The sequence below is a fragment of the Typha latifolia genome, chromosome 7, assembly GCF_019914945.1.
Source record: "Typha latifolia isolate L0001 chromosome 7, TyphaL0001v2, whole genome shotgun sequence".
Lineage (NCBI taxonomy): Eukaryota > Viridiplantae > Streptophyta > Magnoliopsida > Poales > Typhaceae > Typha > Typha latifolia.
The window spans coordinates 2043680-2060321 of NC_133092.1; the positions used below are offsets into that span (position 1 = coordinate 2043680).

The 16642-nt window shown below is 38.1% G+C and overlaps 4 protein-coding genes across 6 annotated transcripts; 1 reads left to right on the forward strand and 3 right to left on the reverse strand.

Annotated features, from left to right (window-relative positions):
- Positions 1-1060: 1060 nt before the first annotated feature.
- Positions 1061-5738, forward strand: LOC140792979 (uncharacterized protein At5g41620-like). Of its 3 annotated transcripts, none has more exons than XM_073144260.1 (3): positions 1061-1710; positions 2891-3022; positions 3953-5738. In XM_073144260.1, the coding sequence occupies exons 1-3, from the start codon at positions 1366-1368 to the stop codon at positions 5507-5509; spliced, it is 2034 nt and encodes a 677-aa protein (XP_073000361.1). In that variant the 5' UTR covers positions 1061-1365; the 3' UTR covers positions 5510-5738. The 3 variants fall into 3 exon arrangements, with proteins under 3 accessions (XP_073000361.1, XP_073000362.1, XP_073000363.1); XM_073144261.1 differs by having other exon boundaries at positions 2897-3022; XM_073144262.1 differs by having other exon boundaries at positions 1596-1714; positions 2897-3022.
- Positions 3680-7832, reverse strand: LOC140792980 (uncharacterized). Its single transcript, XM_073144263.1, has 7 exons — positions 7505-7832; positions 7256-7419; positions 7053-7155; positions 6853-6969; positions 6610-6780; positions 6398-6521; positions 3680-6294 (listed from the first exon to the last, which is right to left on the reverse strand). Exons 1-7 carry the CDS (start codon positions 7796-7798, stop codon positions 6164-6166), a joined length of 1104 nt encoding a protein of 367 aa, XP_073000364.1. The 5' UTR covers positions 7799-7832; the 3' UTR covers positions 3680-6163.
- Positions 7833-8822: 990 nt separating this feature from the next.
- LOC140792934 (GDSL esterase/lipase At4g01130) lies at positions 8823-10708 on the reverse strand. The gene is made up of 5 exons (XM_073144181.1): positions 10336-10708; positions 10031-10240; positions 9706-9857; positions 9329-9599; positions 8823-9256 (listed from the first exon to the last, which is right to left on the reverse strand). Exons 1-5 carry the CDS (start codon positions 10574-10576, stop codon positions 9003-9005), a joined length of 1128 nt encoding a protein of 375 aa, XP_073000282.1. The 5' UTR covers positions 10577-10708; the 3' UTR covers positions 8823-9002.
- Positions 10709-11332: 624 nt separating this feature from the next.
- LOC140792450 (V-type proton ATPase subunit E-like) lies at positions 11333-16628 on the reverse strand. Its single transcript, XM_073143462.1, has 6 exons — positions 16372-16628; positions 15487-15587; positions 14546-14702; positions 13995-14191; positions 13083-13182; positions 11333-11712 (listed from the first exon to the last, which is right to left on the reverse strand). Exons 1-6 carry the CDS (start codon positions 16471-16473, stop codon positions 11677-11679), a joined length of 693 nt encoding a protein of 230 aa, XP_072999563.1. The 5' UTR covers positions 16474-16628; the 3' UTR covers positions 11333-11676.
- Between the last annotated feature and the right edge of the window lie 14 nt (positions 16629-16642).

The following is a 16642-nucleotide window of genomic DNA, read 5'->3' on the forward strand; positions in this document are numbered from 1 at the left end:
AACAGACAGATCCGATGGTTTCTTGCTCCCTTTTTCGCAGGTCATGATCCAGCTTAAGCTACATTTGCAAAGCCCTGTTATCCAACAGTATTAGTTCAGTAATTTACTTGAGAGATGGGCCCTGTTATCTCCAAACATCACGCCAGTAGCTTTGTTCTGAACTCATCATCTAATTTCTCACTTTTGGCTCATGTCAATGGACAATAATAACCATCTCAAGAAGCATGCTATTTTTTTTTCCCACTAAGTAGCAGAAACACCAAGATTCCTCCTCTCTTGTGCCTCATTTGCAAAGCCATTGGTGCCTACTTCTACTTGAGACAAAGCTAGAGCCTTTGCATCATATAGGGCCATAATAGAAGGAAGTGAATAAAGCTAAAAGTGTCCAACATTTGAGGTGCTTCTAGACTTCATACAAATATTATAGGCTTTAGGATTAGGACCACCAAAGTATTCTCTCCTTGACATATGAAACTGGTCAGGTTGATTAGTGAAATATAATGTGGAAAATTGGCCTACCTTATAAGGAAAAATCTTAGTTTGTTAAAATTATAACAAGATCAAAGGCATTTATTTGATCTGCCCCCCTCATCCTTTTAATTCAAATAAACCACTATTTTCTTCTTCTTCTTCTTCTTCTTCTTCTTCTTCTTAAGTTTTTAGAGGAGTTAATTAAATAATTTCAAACAAGAGATGTGCAGCGGTTTGGGTATTAAGAAATATGCAAGGCGACATTGACCTTGATATCTTATATAACCCAAACTGTAGCTTACTTTATATGTCCTTCTATTTTCCAGTACATAACATCTGGCAAATCACGGGCTCTAGCAATTTGTATTTAAATATACCAAACATTGGAGTTGGATATAATTGGAACTTCCGTTTAAGATCGAATTTAGTTTATTTTTCCAAGATTTGATATCGGTCTAATTTAATTCCATATATTAGTCAAAAACCAATGACTTTAAAACTGTAATGCAATGAAGCCACCTTTGGATGCTCAACAGTAACTATCAAAATGACCATATGGTCTTGTAGTCCTTGTCTCATTGTTATATCTTCACTACTTTCGATGGGTATATTTTGTTCTCGTTAATTCCTCAAGAAATTAATCCTCTTATATTCAACTTTTTTTCACAGTAATCTCTCTCTCCTTTCTCGGGTCTCCTCCAGCCAGGTGCTAAACTAGAGATTGGTTCAGATTTCAGCAGACTAAATCCTCCCTTGTCTCAAACTTTTTGACATTTGTGCACAAAAAGGTGCATAGCCTTACTCCTATACCATCCCACATCAAATCACATTCTATTCTCTTTTGTTCTCCCTTCTCTGCTGCTCCTTAGTATTTCAGTGCAGGAGGAAGTGGTAATGGAAGGGGAAAGGGGGGTAGAAATAGATCAAGGGGAGGTTGGAGTTGGTGTTGGTGGTGGAAAGGAGGAGCCTTTGGGCTTGAAGCTGAGGAGAAAGATGGAAGCCGGGAGAAAGGGAGGACTTTGTACTCCAGTTCCCAACTGGAAGCTGGAGGAGGACGACGGCCTCGAGAAGCCGGCGGCGGCGCCGAGGAGGAGCTCCGTGTCGGCTCGACAGCTCGGCGCCAATCTCTGGGAGATGCAGGGACTGCTTCACTTGTCAAAGATGAGCCGGAGAGATCACAGGAAAGGGAAGGGCTTGGAGGATGAGATCGATCGGTCGTCGATTAGCCCTGCTCATCATGTATGTATGTCTTTTTTTGTGCATTTCTGTCGTTTTGGGTGTTGGATTGATGGGTTTGATTGTTTCTCTTTGTGGAGATCTTAAGTTGTTGGTTTTTGATTATTTTCATAGTCGTGAGGGTTTGCCTTTCTTGGTTAGTATTTTTTAGGTTTTCGTTTCCCTGATCGGCGTGAGCTTCTGCATTGCAAATTGATTATTAGTTGGATAATATTAACCAAAGTTTTGATGTTTGGAACATATTAACTCATAGGTGGGGTATGGTTTAGAACTTTAGATTAGATGAGTTATTTTGCTGGTAATCAATGATGAACAAGTGTTGTTCATTAAAGGAACTCTTGTTGGTAGATAATTATGGATAAAGAAAGTTCTACATTTAGGAGGTATGTCGAAGTTAAATGGCATGAACTTACCAAGAGATGAACTTGCAATTGAGCGAGGCCCATCCAAATAGGTTATTCTTTGTTTGTTGAGGAACCAGAATTTTTTTTTGAAAAGTAAATGAGTGCAATTGTTTGAGGAACTGCAATAAATTAGAAGGATGTTGTCATTATGTAAGGCGAAAATAATTGTAATTGCACTGCGTGTAAATTAATAATTGTCTATCAGGCACATAGTAATTAACTATAATTGTATCTTTGTAGCTGGTAAATTCATCATTAATTTGTTAATACTTTTTTTTTTTCTTGCATCAGCTAGAAACCTCAGCATGAATTTTGGTGCATCAGAGACTATGTAGTTCAGTAGCAAAAAAATGGTCTTTTAAGGTGCTACAAACAGAAGCAGAAAACTGCAAATTATGAAAATAATAACACGAAGAGCATTTTCCCCTGGTCGTACTGTGCTTTATCTCCATGCTGCTCTGTGGACTTTTTCTCAGATGTGCAGCTTGTTGTAGTTTTGTTTTTTTATATTTTCAAAGTCCTAACCACCATAAATATTTTCTTTAAATCCTATTCATATTATATTATCATCAGTTAACTTCTAGCTGAGCCAATAAGGTTTTCAGAAACCTTTAAATTGACTGTTCTTATATTCCGCTTTTGGAGTTCTGTGACAATAATAGTTATTACAATCCTGCTGTACATATTATGCTTTATGCTAACTTAAAGTAATTAGTTATCAAATTCAGATCACTCTATATACAGCAGTCACTCTCTTCTAACTAGAGTCTTTTTAATAGATCCAGCCCCAAAGTTCAGGTAGTTTGAGGAGGCAGGTAGCCACTTCATTGATCCAACATCATAAGTTGAATGGGAGTTGTAGTCGAGCCCTACAGCCAGTTTCTCCTGCAAGTTATAGTAGCTCAATGGAGGTAACTGTGTACATGTTGTTTCTTCTTTGACTAATTGTCTATATTTCGTCTTTTGTTGTCAACTCGTTAGAATGTCCTCACTTTATGATTTGATTGAAGGATATGTTGATCAGCAAATTACAAGCTATTATGATAAATAATACAGTATGTTCTAATTCAATATGCTAAATGGAGTTGCCATTCTCAACCACATTATGAGTGCAATCAATGTGCATTAGTTAGATGGGATAGTAAAAATGCTATGTTTATACTAATTTAAACGTGTGCTTTCATTCTTTTTGGAACTTGTTTAAGATCGATGTATCAATTACCAAAATTACAACTTTTGCAGCTCTCTAGGAATACAATTCTGAAAACAATACTATCAGAAAAGCATATAACAATGACTATAAAGGTTCTTCTGAATTAGAAGATGATATGGTATCTACTTTGTTAGGTCCTACTTCTTACAAGCTGGTACTAGTACTTCTTACTTAGTTATGTAGAAGTAACCAGCTAAGCAGAGGTAGTTATGTCAGAGCTTTTGTATTCATTCATAGCATAATTAATTTAGTAAAAAAATATAAATTTTGGAACTATTTCATAATTTAATGAGCTACTGACATTGTAGTATTACTAGGTTGATTGATGTTTAAAGAAAAAAAATACTCCTGCAAGTATTCTCTAATACCTGCTTTGTTGTTCATAGTAAATGTATATACAATTTACATGTTCTTTGCTATATTGCCTGTTTATCTCTTTCTTTTTTCCTCATGCCAATTTAGAGACCTGAATTTTTGTTTATATTTAAGCGTCTTGCTATTATGCATGGTAGACTTGCTATTATAGTTCTATTTGCTTCCTTCATCCATTTTTCCACAACACCTCTGTGCAGACTATATTTAACTTCTGCAGTTCTGTGTACTATGGTTGTGTTTCTGCACCTGGCAGGCTGCTGCTTATAACCAAGCTATCACTCCTAGCAGTTCAACAGACCGCAAGGGAAGGCTTGGAGAGACAGGATATAACCTTAAAACATCAACAGAGTTAGTGAAAGTACTGAATCGCATTTGGAGCCTGGAAGAACAGCATGCTTCCAATGTGTCATTGGTGAAGGGATTAAAGGTGGAATTACAGCAGGCACGAGTGCGTATTCAGGAGCTGATGCAAGAGCAGCAAGGGTATCGCTGCGAAGTGGATTCTTTGATGAAGCAAGTTTCAGAGAACAAACAGATTAGGAAGAACAAAGAGCAAGAGCGGATTAAAGCAGCAGTCCAGTCGATGCGAGATGAAATTGAAGATGAGAGACGATTGAGAAGACGCTCTGAGAACTTGCACAGGAAGCTAGGTAAAGAGTTATCTGAAGTAAAAGCAGCATTCTTAAATGCTGCGAAAGATCTAGAGAAACAGAGGAAAGCAAATTGCCTTCTAGTAGAACTCTGTGATGAGTTTGCAAGGGGAATTAGAAATTACGAAGAGGAAATTAGGGAGTTGAAACAAAGGTCTACAAAGGATTACGACGATAAATTTGACCGGCTAATCGTTCATATTTCTGAAGCGTGGCTAGATGAACGAATGCAAACGCAGATAGCAGAATCTAGGGGAGATTTGGCTGAGGAAAGCACAATTACAGAGAAATTAAGGGGTGAAGTCGAATCTTTTCTTCAAGCAAGACTGTCATCTGTCTCTAAGAATAATGAAATGCACAGTAAAAATGGGAGAAGAGAAGGTTACTTGCGGCGCCAATCCCTTGAGTCTGTCCAGTTGAATGGGGCAACTGGTGCACCTTGCGATGCAGAAGATGATGATTCTGTATCCAGTGATTTGCAATGTTTTGAGCTTACGATGGATGCTGATATTGATGTGAGCCGTGAACAGTTAAACCCGCCTAATATAAATGGCACAGAAAAGCTAGATCACATGAGAAAATCTGATCTTATGGAGAAAAGAATGAGGTATTCTGATAGTACCATGAGTCAAAAGATGTCTAGCCTTCACATGCAATTTGGTGGCCAAATGGATAACCCAAAGTCATGTGGTAAAAAGACACAGCTTGTAGACAGAGAACAGGAAATTAACTCTGACGCTGATGGTGAAACTGCAGGACTGAAAGCAGATCAGACTGAAATTGTTGTGTCCCATCAATCTGAAAATACTCGTACCAAGGAAAGTGATGGCACATTGAAGTGCCATTTGGAAATTTCTGAATGTCGCAATGTTCATCATGGTGGCGCTCAGGGGAAAGAGTCTCAAAGTCACTCATCATGGATGAGTCAATTTGGTGAAGGAGCTGCTTCCAGAGATGCATTGAATCTTTCTAGCCCAGTACAGAAGTGGAATAACCAGCGAGCAGCTTCAGATATCAAGATATCTGAATGTTCCTTAAAATTGCAAGGAGGTGTTAAAGAGAACAGTTTAAAGGCAAAATTACTGGAAGCAAGGTTAGAGGGTCGGCATGCTCGCTTAAAAGCCTCAACAGGTTCCTCAGTCAACAGAATAAGAGAATGACCATTTGGTGGATCTTGATGCATATGTTGTTTAATTTCTCAGTTTCCTACATACTCTTAAGGGTGCCCTTGAAGTTGAAATGCTGCAGTGTTCTCTGTTTGGCTTCTTTCCCCTGTAGTTCTCTCAATTTTGTATATCTTGGTTATCTATCTGTTTGGCTTCTTTTCCTTGTACTTCTCCCACTTTTGTATATTACGAGCCCAAATATGCAAAAGACTACTTAGTTCTACTTTTTCTTGCCAAGATAGTTTTAGACTTTAACTTCTTGTACAGTGTTGAAGACTTAGTATATGGCTCTCTTATTGGAATATCGATTATCTCAGTGATCAAATCTTTCTCTTCCAGTTATAGTTAGTCCAATCAATTAGTATAATCTTGAGATGCTGGCAATTATGCCTTGATATACAGAAAGTGGTCTTTAATGCTGTTCTTTGCAACAGCTGACATGAGCAGGTGTCTCCCAAAATTTTTGCAGTTAGCCGCTCCGCTGGAGTCCAACTAAAATATCTAATCCATTTCCAAGGTTTGATCAACAACTAATTCATGTCCTTGTATGAATGTTCTAATGGTAGAGGTTGCAGCCTTGTGATGCATGCTGAGCATATCATAACAGAAAAGATTCTCTATCGAAGTGAGATAACTTCATTCTTTACATCAAGAGCTTTTCTGCAAGATCATGGGAAGAACAAGTGATATGTTGCCATTTTTTGGGTTGCCTCTGAATATGGTCATTGTTTCTTCATCCAGATCAATCAGCACAGTGCATAAAGTGTATAGAGTTGGACCTGATTTTTGCCCACGAAATGGGTTCAGTAAGCTTACTCAATGCAGTCTAAAGGGAGTTGCTATTGAACCTGAAAAAATAAAACTTTCCTTAAAACATATCACCTGTCATGAAAATTGGGTATTCTTCATCTGCAGAATCTCCAAGTACTTGGAGCGCTTTTTCTTTTGAGCATGCTGAAAGTGTCGCTGCTCGCTTATGTCTACTAAAGGAGTTCTTATCTTGCATCTTCACTTAAAAAACAATGAATTTACATAAAAAATTTCCATCTCAGTGTTCTATTTTTGATGTGTTGATACTATTGTTTGAAGTTTACCTGCTGTACTTGAAGATGGAGATACATGTTCGCATGGAAGAAAGGTGTTGCCCCTGCTTCATGAACCGAGTAGCGGTTGCGAGAGGCTGTCTCGATGTTCAGAATCCTTCTGCTTCTTGTATCTACCAAATTATAGCTATGACCAACTGAAACATTTGGGAGACGAATTCTCTGCGTGAAGAAATGAGAGACAAATTGTGAGTAAATTGATGTTGCTGACACTAGGAAGAAGAATTCTCTTACATCCATTGCATCATCAAGGCCAGTCGCTTCTAAGAGATCTCGAGATATGAAGTTTCGACCGATACCTCCTGCTGCAATTTCCTCATTGATTGGAGGCACAGAATTAAGTGTAAACGCCTGACGAATCGACATTGAGGATCTCAAGAATTTGTCTCACACCATGTAATGCTACTTAAAAAGGAAGAAACTGCAGATGTTACCAGTCCATGGCTGTTGAATCCAAATGCACAGCTTGGGAGCTCGCCTGCATATGTGTAAGCAGTGAATGACAGTCCATTCTGCAGTTTAGCCCTCACCAAATAGCTGCCACATTGCAACCAGCATTAAAATTCTAGCAATATATATATATAGGTTTTGATTGTGTTTTCTTAAGATCAATGCACTAAGAAGGCCTAGAATTTACGTGTGACCGACCAACGCTACATTAGCATCTTCGTTATGTGCAGCGATGGCCATGGAGTCATTTACGACAAGAACATCGGAACAATCATCATCGATGACTTCTTCTGGCACCCCGACCTTCAGAATAAAAGGTAGTATCTCTTTCCGAAAATTCAGCAGCATTATCTGGACAGAAACATTGGGTGCTAATTTGATACTTGATATATATATTACTGCTACTATGTGCAAGGTTCAGTTCAGTGCTGCTTACATGTAGGAATGGGACTCCGCTGCCTTGTGCAGTCCCTAGCAGTTCATCCCAGTACTTTGGATATCTCTGGCTATTAGCGGTTTGGAGTGCTTGAATAAGTGGCTTAGCTTCACAGGTGTGAGCAAAAGGGAGGAGCTGCTCCTGGAGGATGAGGTCTGTGTCGACTCTGCTCCTGATCAAACTGGAGAACCTCTTCCCTATCAGGAAACCCAAATGGAAGGCTTCTTCGCATGGCCCGACGTCGAAAATTTCCAGTGTCTTCTCCTTCGAGACATCCATGTCCGAAGCCAGCATGAGCCTCACACTCCTGGCAATGGAGACTAGTCACCACCTTATCTTGGAGTTGCCTTACAGCTATTCTATACCTAGTTATAAGTTCATTGGCCTGGCCCACCCCGGCTTCAGGTCCAAGGCTACCAAAAATAAGTAAATCAAGAAAAAAAAAAAGGAAAATAGAAAACCCCTGGCTTCTATCGAAGGAAGCGGCAAAGTCCGGCAGGCGTAGGTTGGCAACTCGGCCTTATTAATACTCCTCCTTACTTCGTCGTTCTTCCTTTAAACCTCCTTTTGCCATCAAAACCCCTGGGAGAGGAACTTTACTCGGGAATATTGTATTCCGTTAAACCTCATATTAAAGTCTTCTTTACCACTCTATGCCTAGAGTCTATTGATCTTCCTCGAGGAAGATATATCAAGTGGTGAGCTGCTTATTACTCCAAAAATACTATGGTAATTTTATTTTCTATTGCGATCTATGCAAATGTATATAATGTTTCTTACTATACAAACTATAAATGTGTTTTAGTTTACAACAATTGAATGTTCATACTAGGTGCTTGTTACTTATGGTGACTCTTCTTGAATGCCAAATGCATTTTCCATCTTTTTTGTTATAGTATTGGTTATGTTAAACTGAAAAAAGTAGTTTTTTTTTAAATTTGTCATCCATGTGACCAACCAAAACTTCTACTCATTTTGATGAACCTAATGGTTTGAGGCCTGATGAGTCTACAACATTACAACATCGTCCGATTAATAAGAAAGAGATGCTATGTTTTGAGAAGATTAGGTAGGTGAGCTGCTCTTTTTGACTCTCTTGAATTGTGAAACATAATCAGAGAAGACAAAGGGGTTATACTATTTATTGTTAAAATTTATTAGAGAAATTGGTGAGTTACTATACTGATTGGAAGTATAGGTTCATGTGCAATGAATTGCTTTCAGTAAGAGCGAATTATTCTCAGGTCAGCGTTTCTACACTTGGGTGTTCATCACTTTGAGAGCAATTCGCTTTGTAAATAACTTACTCCTCTAAGAATTTTAAAACTCAAATATTACTCGATGTGAATAGAAATTGGCAGTACAAGTACAATATGGTGGTTATAAACCATAGAGTTTTGTATAATCCCATTAATTGCATGTTTTACGAACTTATAGGTCATTACTTATATTGTCATACACATATGATATGAATACAAGCTGCTTATCCAATCGGTTGCTAGTGGCAAAGTGTAGAGAGATTGAAAGGTGGATTGGTATACGAGTCTTTGAGCACAGCCATTGTGATGAGCTTGTTTGCAGCTTCAGTGGCATGGATTCCATCCCAACTCACATAGTTTTCTGGATCTGCGCAAGCTTCTGCAGTAACATTTTGGCCATTGATTACTTTGCTATTCCCACAGAAAACCTCCTGGTTAAAGTTATGCTCACCCCCACCATATCCACAGCACGATTTGATTCCATATCGCAGCCCTGAAAGAACAAAGATGGATAGTATATTAGCACATATAATCTCATTAGATGAGAGATGATCAAGGAGCTTACCGTGGTCTTTGGGATGCTGGAAGAGCCCAAGCTTCACAGAGTGGGTGTCTACATATATGATTGAGGCATCTGGGAGCATCTCTCTGGTTTGATGCAGGGCAACATTCAACATATTGTTGTAATCCACCACTGCATTGTTAATTGAAATCATGCAACCATACACATCCAAATCTGAGGCACTGGGAGAGAGCTCTGTCAGGAATGAAGGATAGCACCCAACTGGTGCAAGGTTGAACACCATGAAGTTGCGACCTCCCATGTCATATAAATCCTGCATCCAATTAGTCCAAGAGATCGATAAAAGTTATAGTTGAATGATGCAATGGCTTTTGAAAGATTCTTAGAGTTAGTAAAGTAATATTTAAGACTTAACTAACCTTTATTGTCCAAGAGATTTGGTTGACCACCTGAGAAAGAGATTGTTTGACTTCTTCTGACCCAATGGATTTCAGATTAGAAGTGAAATCGTTCTGACCAATGTCTATGGTGTAAAGTGCATCACTGAAGATGGAGGTAGAAGGAAGATATCCTGTAGGAATATGATTCAAATCATTATAAGATGATTCTTTTTTTTTAGCTAACAGTTTCTAAACTGAAATGCTAAATTGGGTTCTCCCTGAATATTCTTTGCTTTTACCGTTTTGTCTAGGGAGACGTATACATAAAAGAGAAGGGTTGGTGCATGAGGTTTTAGGAGCAAACCAAGTTTTTTAGAGGTAAGGGCTTGAGCCTTGAGTTGCTTGATTTGGTTGAGCTGAATTGCCAAGGAGAAAGGACTGATCCCAGAGACGAAAAGCGAGGTGTTCGGCAAAAGAACGGTAGACGCCAACGTCGCAAAGTTGGCTCCATGTCTGAAATCCGAGCCAATTGACCGGAGATAAGGGCTAAGGAATGGAAGCCCAAGAGCTTGAGCTGCAGTCACAAGAGAAAAAAGAAAACGCTATCAAACATCTTATTCTTGTGCATTCCAGTTACTTAACGACAGTGAGAGGATCATTGCCAATTACCTAAGAAATCAATGACAAGCCTGCCGTCCGAAGCACGGCCGGACAGTCTCTTGAAGTAGGTCATGCCGAACGGGCCGTGCTGCGCGGGGAAAGCCGCCCAGAATCCGCCGGTATCGGAGTTCGAATCACCGAAGTTGAAGATGGCCGGAAATTTGCATTTGGCTTCAGCTAATGGCCCAGAAGGAGCCAAGATCAGCAAGATCAAAAAGGCCCACATTGCGGAAACCAACCCTCCAGCCATTAGTCTTGGGAGGAAATCAAAGGAAATAAGAAGAGTGTGTAATGAAGAGGGGCTCGAACTCGCGTTATATACAAGTGTCGGCAGAGAATTGTCAGCACCGAAATTAATGAAGGATACGCCTGTCAGGGCCTTTCGTTCTGGTACAAGACAAGTTGATTGAGTGGGTAAATAGAGAAGGTCACATGTCACATGTGTCAGAATAGGAAGGAAATCTTGATGCCATTCGAGTGACAAACTTCTCATAGATGTAACCGTGCTTTGTCTTTATGCTCTTTTGTGACCCGTGTGCCTTGTATTTATTTGCTGGATAGGATATTGCAGCATAGGTTGTCAGTTTTTAAGGGACTTTGGATCCTCTCTCATGATTCAAAAGGTCTCTATTATCGCAATGCTCAATTGTACGATTGATTATAATTGCCACAATAATGTCGATCATTTGTGGAAGCCTCCTGCAGTTTCCGTTTTCTTTAAGATTGGGCCCAAGCCTTGCTTACAATTGGAATGTTTGAAGACATGACCACTCTTTAAGAGGGTACACTGTTCTATGGAAAAGGTACACTGTACACTGTACACTGAACACTGTACTATGGAAAAGGTACACTGTACACTGTACACTGTACTATGGAATGTGGATTAAGAGGGTCTAAATCCAAAACGTGTTGTAAGTATAACATGTCTTTATGCCAATTTCTAGGACCAGAAACTTTATTGGTAAGAAACCGAAGTTGTTTACAGCTGAGCAATTTCAACACAAAATGAACAGGAACTCATTCTCATTTTTCACCCATGTATATGGCACCTCTATGGTAACACTTTATTGGTTTCACAATATTACATGAGAAGTCCATCTTGCTTCCAACATTCGCACGCAGTGTGTTTCAGTAATATGTCAATAGAAATACAAATTGTTTTGCTTGGCATATCAAGAATGTCTTGAACTAACTTTTTTTCCCTCAAATGTTAAAACTCGCTAATAACAGCAGAATGGAATCGGCTGCAGAAGCAAGTCATGAAATTTGTAATACCCAAAACATCAAGATAATCAAAGTAGACACCAAATAGTAGTTCCTCGTTGCCGCATCATTTGTTAGCGCCAAACATCAAGCAATGACCTGACTAAAGAGACTCCTACGAATCTGCAAGAGAATAGTAGAAAATTAACGTCATGATAAAAGTTGTTAAGATGAATAGGTTAACAAAATTATCCGATTGAACTAAATGTTTCTTAGTATGCATTTATTAACCTCATAATGAAGATCAGCTGTCTATACAAAATATCACTGATAAATTCAAATACACGGACACACACACAAGTAGTGGAGAAGCATGACCAAGCACCTACTGGTAGCTATTTTTCCCAAGTTAAAACTATCAATGGTACAAGAGCAAATGGAACTGGACAACACCTAGAGTATCATACATTAATTGTAAAGGTTACTATCCCTATCTCAAGCGGATTAATTATAACTATTCTCGATAAAAATCACAGCATGTGAATTAAAGAAACATTATGCTTATTAGATTTAGCCTTTTTATATAAAAATAATATATTCAATTTACATTTAACATCAAACAATTTCTCTATTAACAATCTGACTTATCTTTTTTTCAGGAAAAAGAAGAATATTTATTTAACCGCCAACTGTTGTTACTTGCCAGCTGTCACAGTTTTGACTCATCTGGTGCAACAATGTGCTGGCTGTGGTGATGGAGAATAAGATATAGATTGTTAGTGGCAACCAAGGGGAGAGATAAACACGAGAAAGACAGAGAGTCGAGAAGATGGAAAAGGAGAAAGATATGGCTACTGTGCTGGTAGTAGTTACACTTTAGAGAGATGACTACTGTTGATAATTATGCTGGTGGAGAGTAAATGACTGAGGTAGTGAGGGCAAGAAGATTGTCTGCTGCTTGGAGGAGATAAAAGGGGAGAAAGATGTAAAAAAACAAATGATGATGACTCTGGTGACATGAATGGAGACGAAGGCGGCGAAAGTGTTAGACGCTGTAACAAGAAGGGAGCAAAGAGAAGGAAAAGTAGGGAAAAGATAGGTGAGAAAAGCTGTGCCAGTGATCACAGTGGTGATCGTGGACACTGCTGATGGCTGTAGTTGGATAGAATATGAGAAGCAAATTTATCATTTACAGTCGTTTAATAGAATATCTGTAGCATAATTTCTCCATCAACAATTAAAAGTTAGTAGGTTTTGCCAATGTATTTGAAAAATAACTGTGTTACAAATAGTGAAGAAGTTAGTTTTTAGTCATGAATATTCGACTATTGAGTGGACTGCCGCTCTTTCGTTTTTTTTTTTTCTTTTGTCCAGATAAGTTAAACAAGCAGCGGATTCCCTAGCTTGAAGGATATCTGTGGAGGAATCAAAGTTCATTAACTGTATCCAACTTATTATATTTATATTTCCTCCCATTTGTACCCAATAGAAAGTAACTAAATTATTTCTGTTGAAAGAGGAATCGATGAGAAGTAAAAGAAGATAGTAGGCACCTCTGGCAATTTTCGTCGCAAAACTAAATCAAGCCTTGCATCAAGTGTGTTTTCACAGACAATCTTTCCATCTCGTGAAGCCAAGACAATTCCCCCAGAGCTGAACCATAAACATTTGTCATCAGTAAAGATCATTTCCAGTTCCATGATTTATCCAGTAAACAAAAAAAATTGGCAATTTTATCAAAGTAAAATGGAGCTCTTGAGTACTAAGATATGAATTTAAGTAACAAACAACCAGACAATACTGCAACAGTAGGTAAACATGCATATCATTCACCAGCACAGATTTATTAAGCAATTGATTCCACAAGACAGAGATAATATTAGAGACATTGAATAAAATATTAACTGTTTAGCCAAATCGTAATTTTAGGAAAAGGCTTGGATGACGATTAATATAATTATGACCTACCATCTATCCATGCAGAAAAACTTTTCGTATCTCTCTGTCAAACATTTGGTGCAGAATTTTAAAGTTTGATTATGAACCCATTATAAGATTGGTGTGAAGTCTAATACAATCCACACTACATAAATAAGTATAGCCATACTTGGAAGTGATATAAAAGAAAATGACTATGCAATATGTATTTATGAATTATCAAATATCATCCACAGCACATAGTGCACTCTGCTATAACAGGTCAGTCGAAGTCCTTTGAGCTGCTAACAAAATAATCATAATCAAGTTATAACATATACAGCAAGTCCTCAGAAACCTAACCAAATAATATTTGGAAATGCTTAATATATCAAAATGGAAAAGAAAAGCATGAAGCAATATAAGCTTGCAATATGCCCTACAATAACAAACTTATAAGTTATAACCATCTCCTGCTAGAAGATTTTAAAAATCAATATAAGAATAGATCTTAGTATTTTACATTTTACTGAGATGAGAAATGTTACCAAGAAGGTCCATGAGCATAATAATGGCTATGAGCAGGTGGCAGATAAACATGACTGTCAATTACTATATCTGGAGAATAGACGTTTGCTTTTTTGGCATACTCGTCTTTTGCTGAATCCAAAACGGACTCCACAAGATCAACATCATCCCTCTGACAGCGCAACAATAGAGCTGGCTCCTTTAGTCGCAGCAAGCTCTGAAAAGTTAATTTTGCATCAGCTGTGACGTGTATAAGCTACTCAACTAGAAACAAAAAAAATAAATAGTGCGTATTTCTGTGTGTGCTATTATTTTATTGGTTAGTAATTTTTAAAGTATATCGATGTATGATGAAGCCATAGGTTATCCAGATGATATGTTGATAGTGATCCAAGCTATAACCAGACAAAAATCAAAATCTATATACGGCTAGACTTGTACAGGGAAGCAGCTTTCAGGCAGATAATATCCAACACAATTCCACTTCTACATGTATCATTAAGGAACATATTTGATAGTACAACAATAAAGTGACAGTTGACCACAAAGTTCTTTGTTTTATCTTTCAGACCTGCACGATCAATTCTTTGAGAAGTTTCTTGTAAGCAAGGTGATCTTGGCAGACATGCAAGAGCTCTTTCATAGCTGCTTCCTTCATGGAGCTTACTAAGTCATCCTGAGCTTGAAGAATTTTGATTCGAGAAGCATTAAGCTGCATTGAATACTCACTAAAAGAAGGAAATAAGAATTATGTCAACAATGAACATAGAACTGATATTCTAAACCATCCTAGATACCATTGCCAAGAAAATGCAAAATCACACTTCATATGGAATTGATATGTATCACATGAATATTAAATGTACTAGGTGGAACTGCAGAAGTCCAATCCATGTATATGAAACAATGCTTAATGATCAAGGAATAATAATAAATAAATAAATAAACTAGATTACTCACAGCCTCACAGGCAGTCAGAATTCAGAGTGGCAGTCTGTGTTCAAATATCACAAGAAATCCATTAAGAAATATTAATATGCTGAAGGTTCAGCATAACAGAACTAGAAGTCAAAAAGTGTGTCAACTAAATAAGTCATAGCTCATTGTAACCGAAAGTTGCCTGATGTGTAGAAACTTCTTGTTCTCAGTCTTGAAAAACTTATATGTAGAATAACTTGCGGCAATCGCCAGCATAAGAATAACAAAGCCTCGTCAATGAGATATATGTACAACAACTTTCTAGTTCTATATGTTTAATATTTATGGCTGTGATTAGCTGCTCTTCTACTGCCATTTGGACAATAGATGCTTGACATGGGCTGCATAAGAAGAAGGTTGTTTGTGCCCCAGACTATCAAGTACGACCACTATAATAGGTACCAAGTAGAGATATTCCAGAGAAAAAGAACAGGACAAAAGAACAAACTATACATATAAAAAGCTAAGTATAGATCCTCAAATTATCAAGATTTACATGAAAAGAAGATGAATGTTTAACTGCAAGTACATTACATTTTCTTTCTAACTTCAACTTGCTTCTCTTTCCTTTCATACTCCTGTCTGATCTTCTTCTTTTCAGCTTCAACCAGTTGCAATTTCTCAATATTAAATTCCTAATGCAGAGGAGCTCTCAAAACCATTAGTATGAGACAAATACTCATTATTCAAGATAAACCAGTACATGTACTAGTCAATTGCAATGCAAAGAAACAAAACCTAATTTTCAGGAAAGGAAAAATACTGAGTAAAACATAAAAAATATCAACTCAGAATGAAACAAAAAGGACATCTGACTGTACAAGGCTTTATTGATGATAAGTAATAAGTATGTAAGATAATCCAGCCAATCCATGCTAATCCATGTAAGATTTAGGCAAATGTTTCTTCTCAAGCATTATTTCCAATCATGTTAGTTACCCTAATCCATGCAGAATTTATTGTCAGCATTTATCAACCTTGATAGGTCTCAGTGCTCATTCTTATCCAAAACCCTTTTCTTTTATCATCCCCCCGCCCCGCCCAAATCTTCTCAAATTTAACTTCAACTATAGCTTCCCCCGCAGAAAATTCGTTCATCTTGCTCTCTACCCAATATTTGCAAACTAACACTTTTTCCATCAACAATGTGTACCGGTGCTCAACTTAAATTCCTTATCCGCTAACTACATTAATATCAACTACGCTTAGTTTATTATCCAGGCTAGAGATTCGCAAGAATTCAAAGGGTATAGTTTAACTTCCATATCGCATTCGCCCCAAAGGACTGAAATAAAGATTTAAAAAAAAAAATACAACCACTCTCTAAAATAACATGTTACACATGACGTCTCACGCCAGTATCAAGAACCCATCGAATCAAGAGCGACAACATATAGCAGCGGAATGAGGATGAGATACCTCTTCGGCGGAGACGGCGATCTCGTTGGCCTTCTCCTCGGCTTCTTGGCGGATGAACGCCACCATTTGCTGGATGTGCTTCGACACGTCCGCGTCGTTCATCTTCGAGTTTGAGATCCGACGGTCACCGATGGATCGAGGATGAGATCCGATCGGGACTCGAGAGGGGGAGAAGAACGGGAAGGGGAGGAAAACAAATTACACGCTAGAAACGAAAGAACGAAGAAACTTGGGCTTATGACAGTAAGGGGATGGATGACCTTTCTCCGGA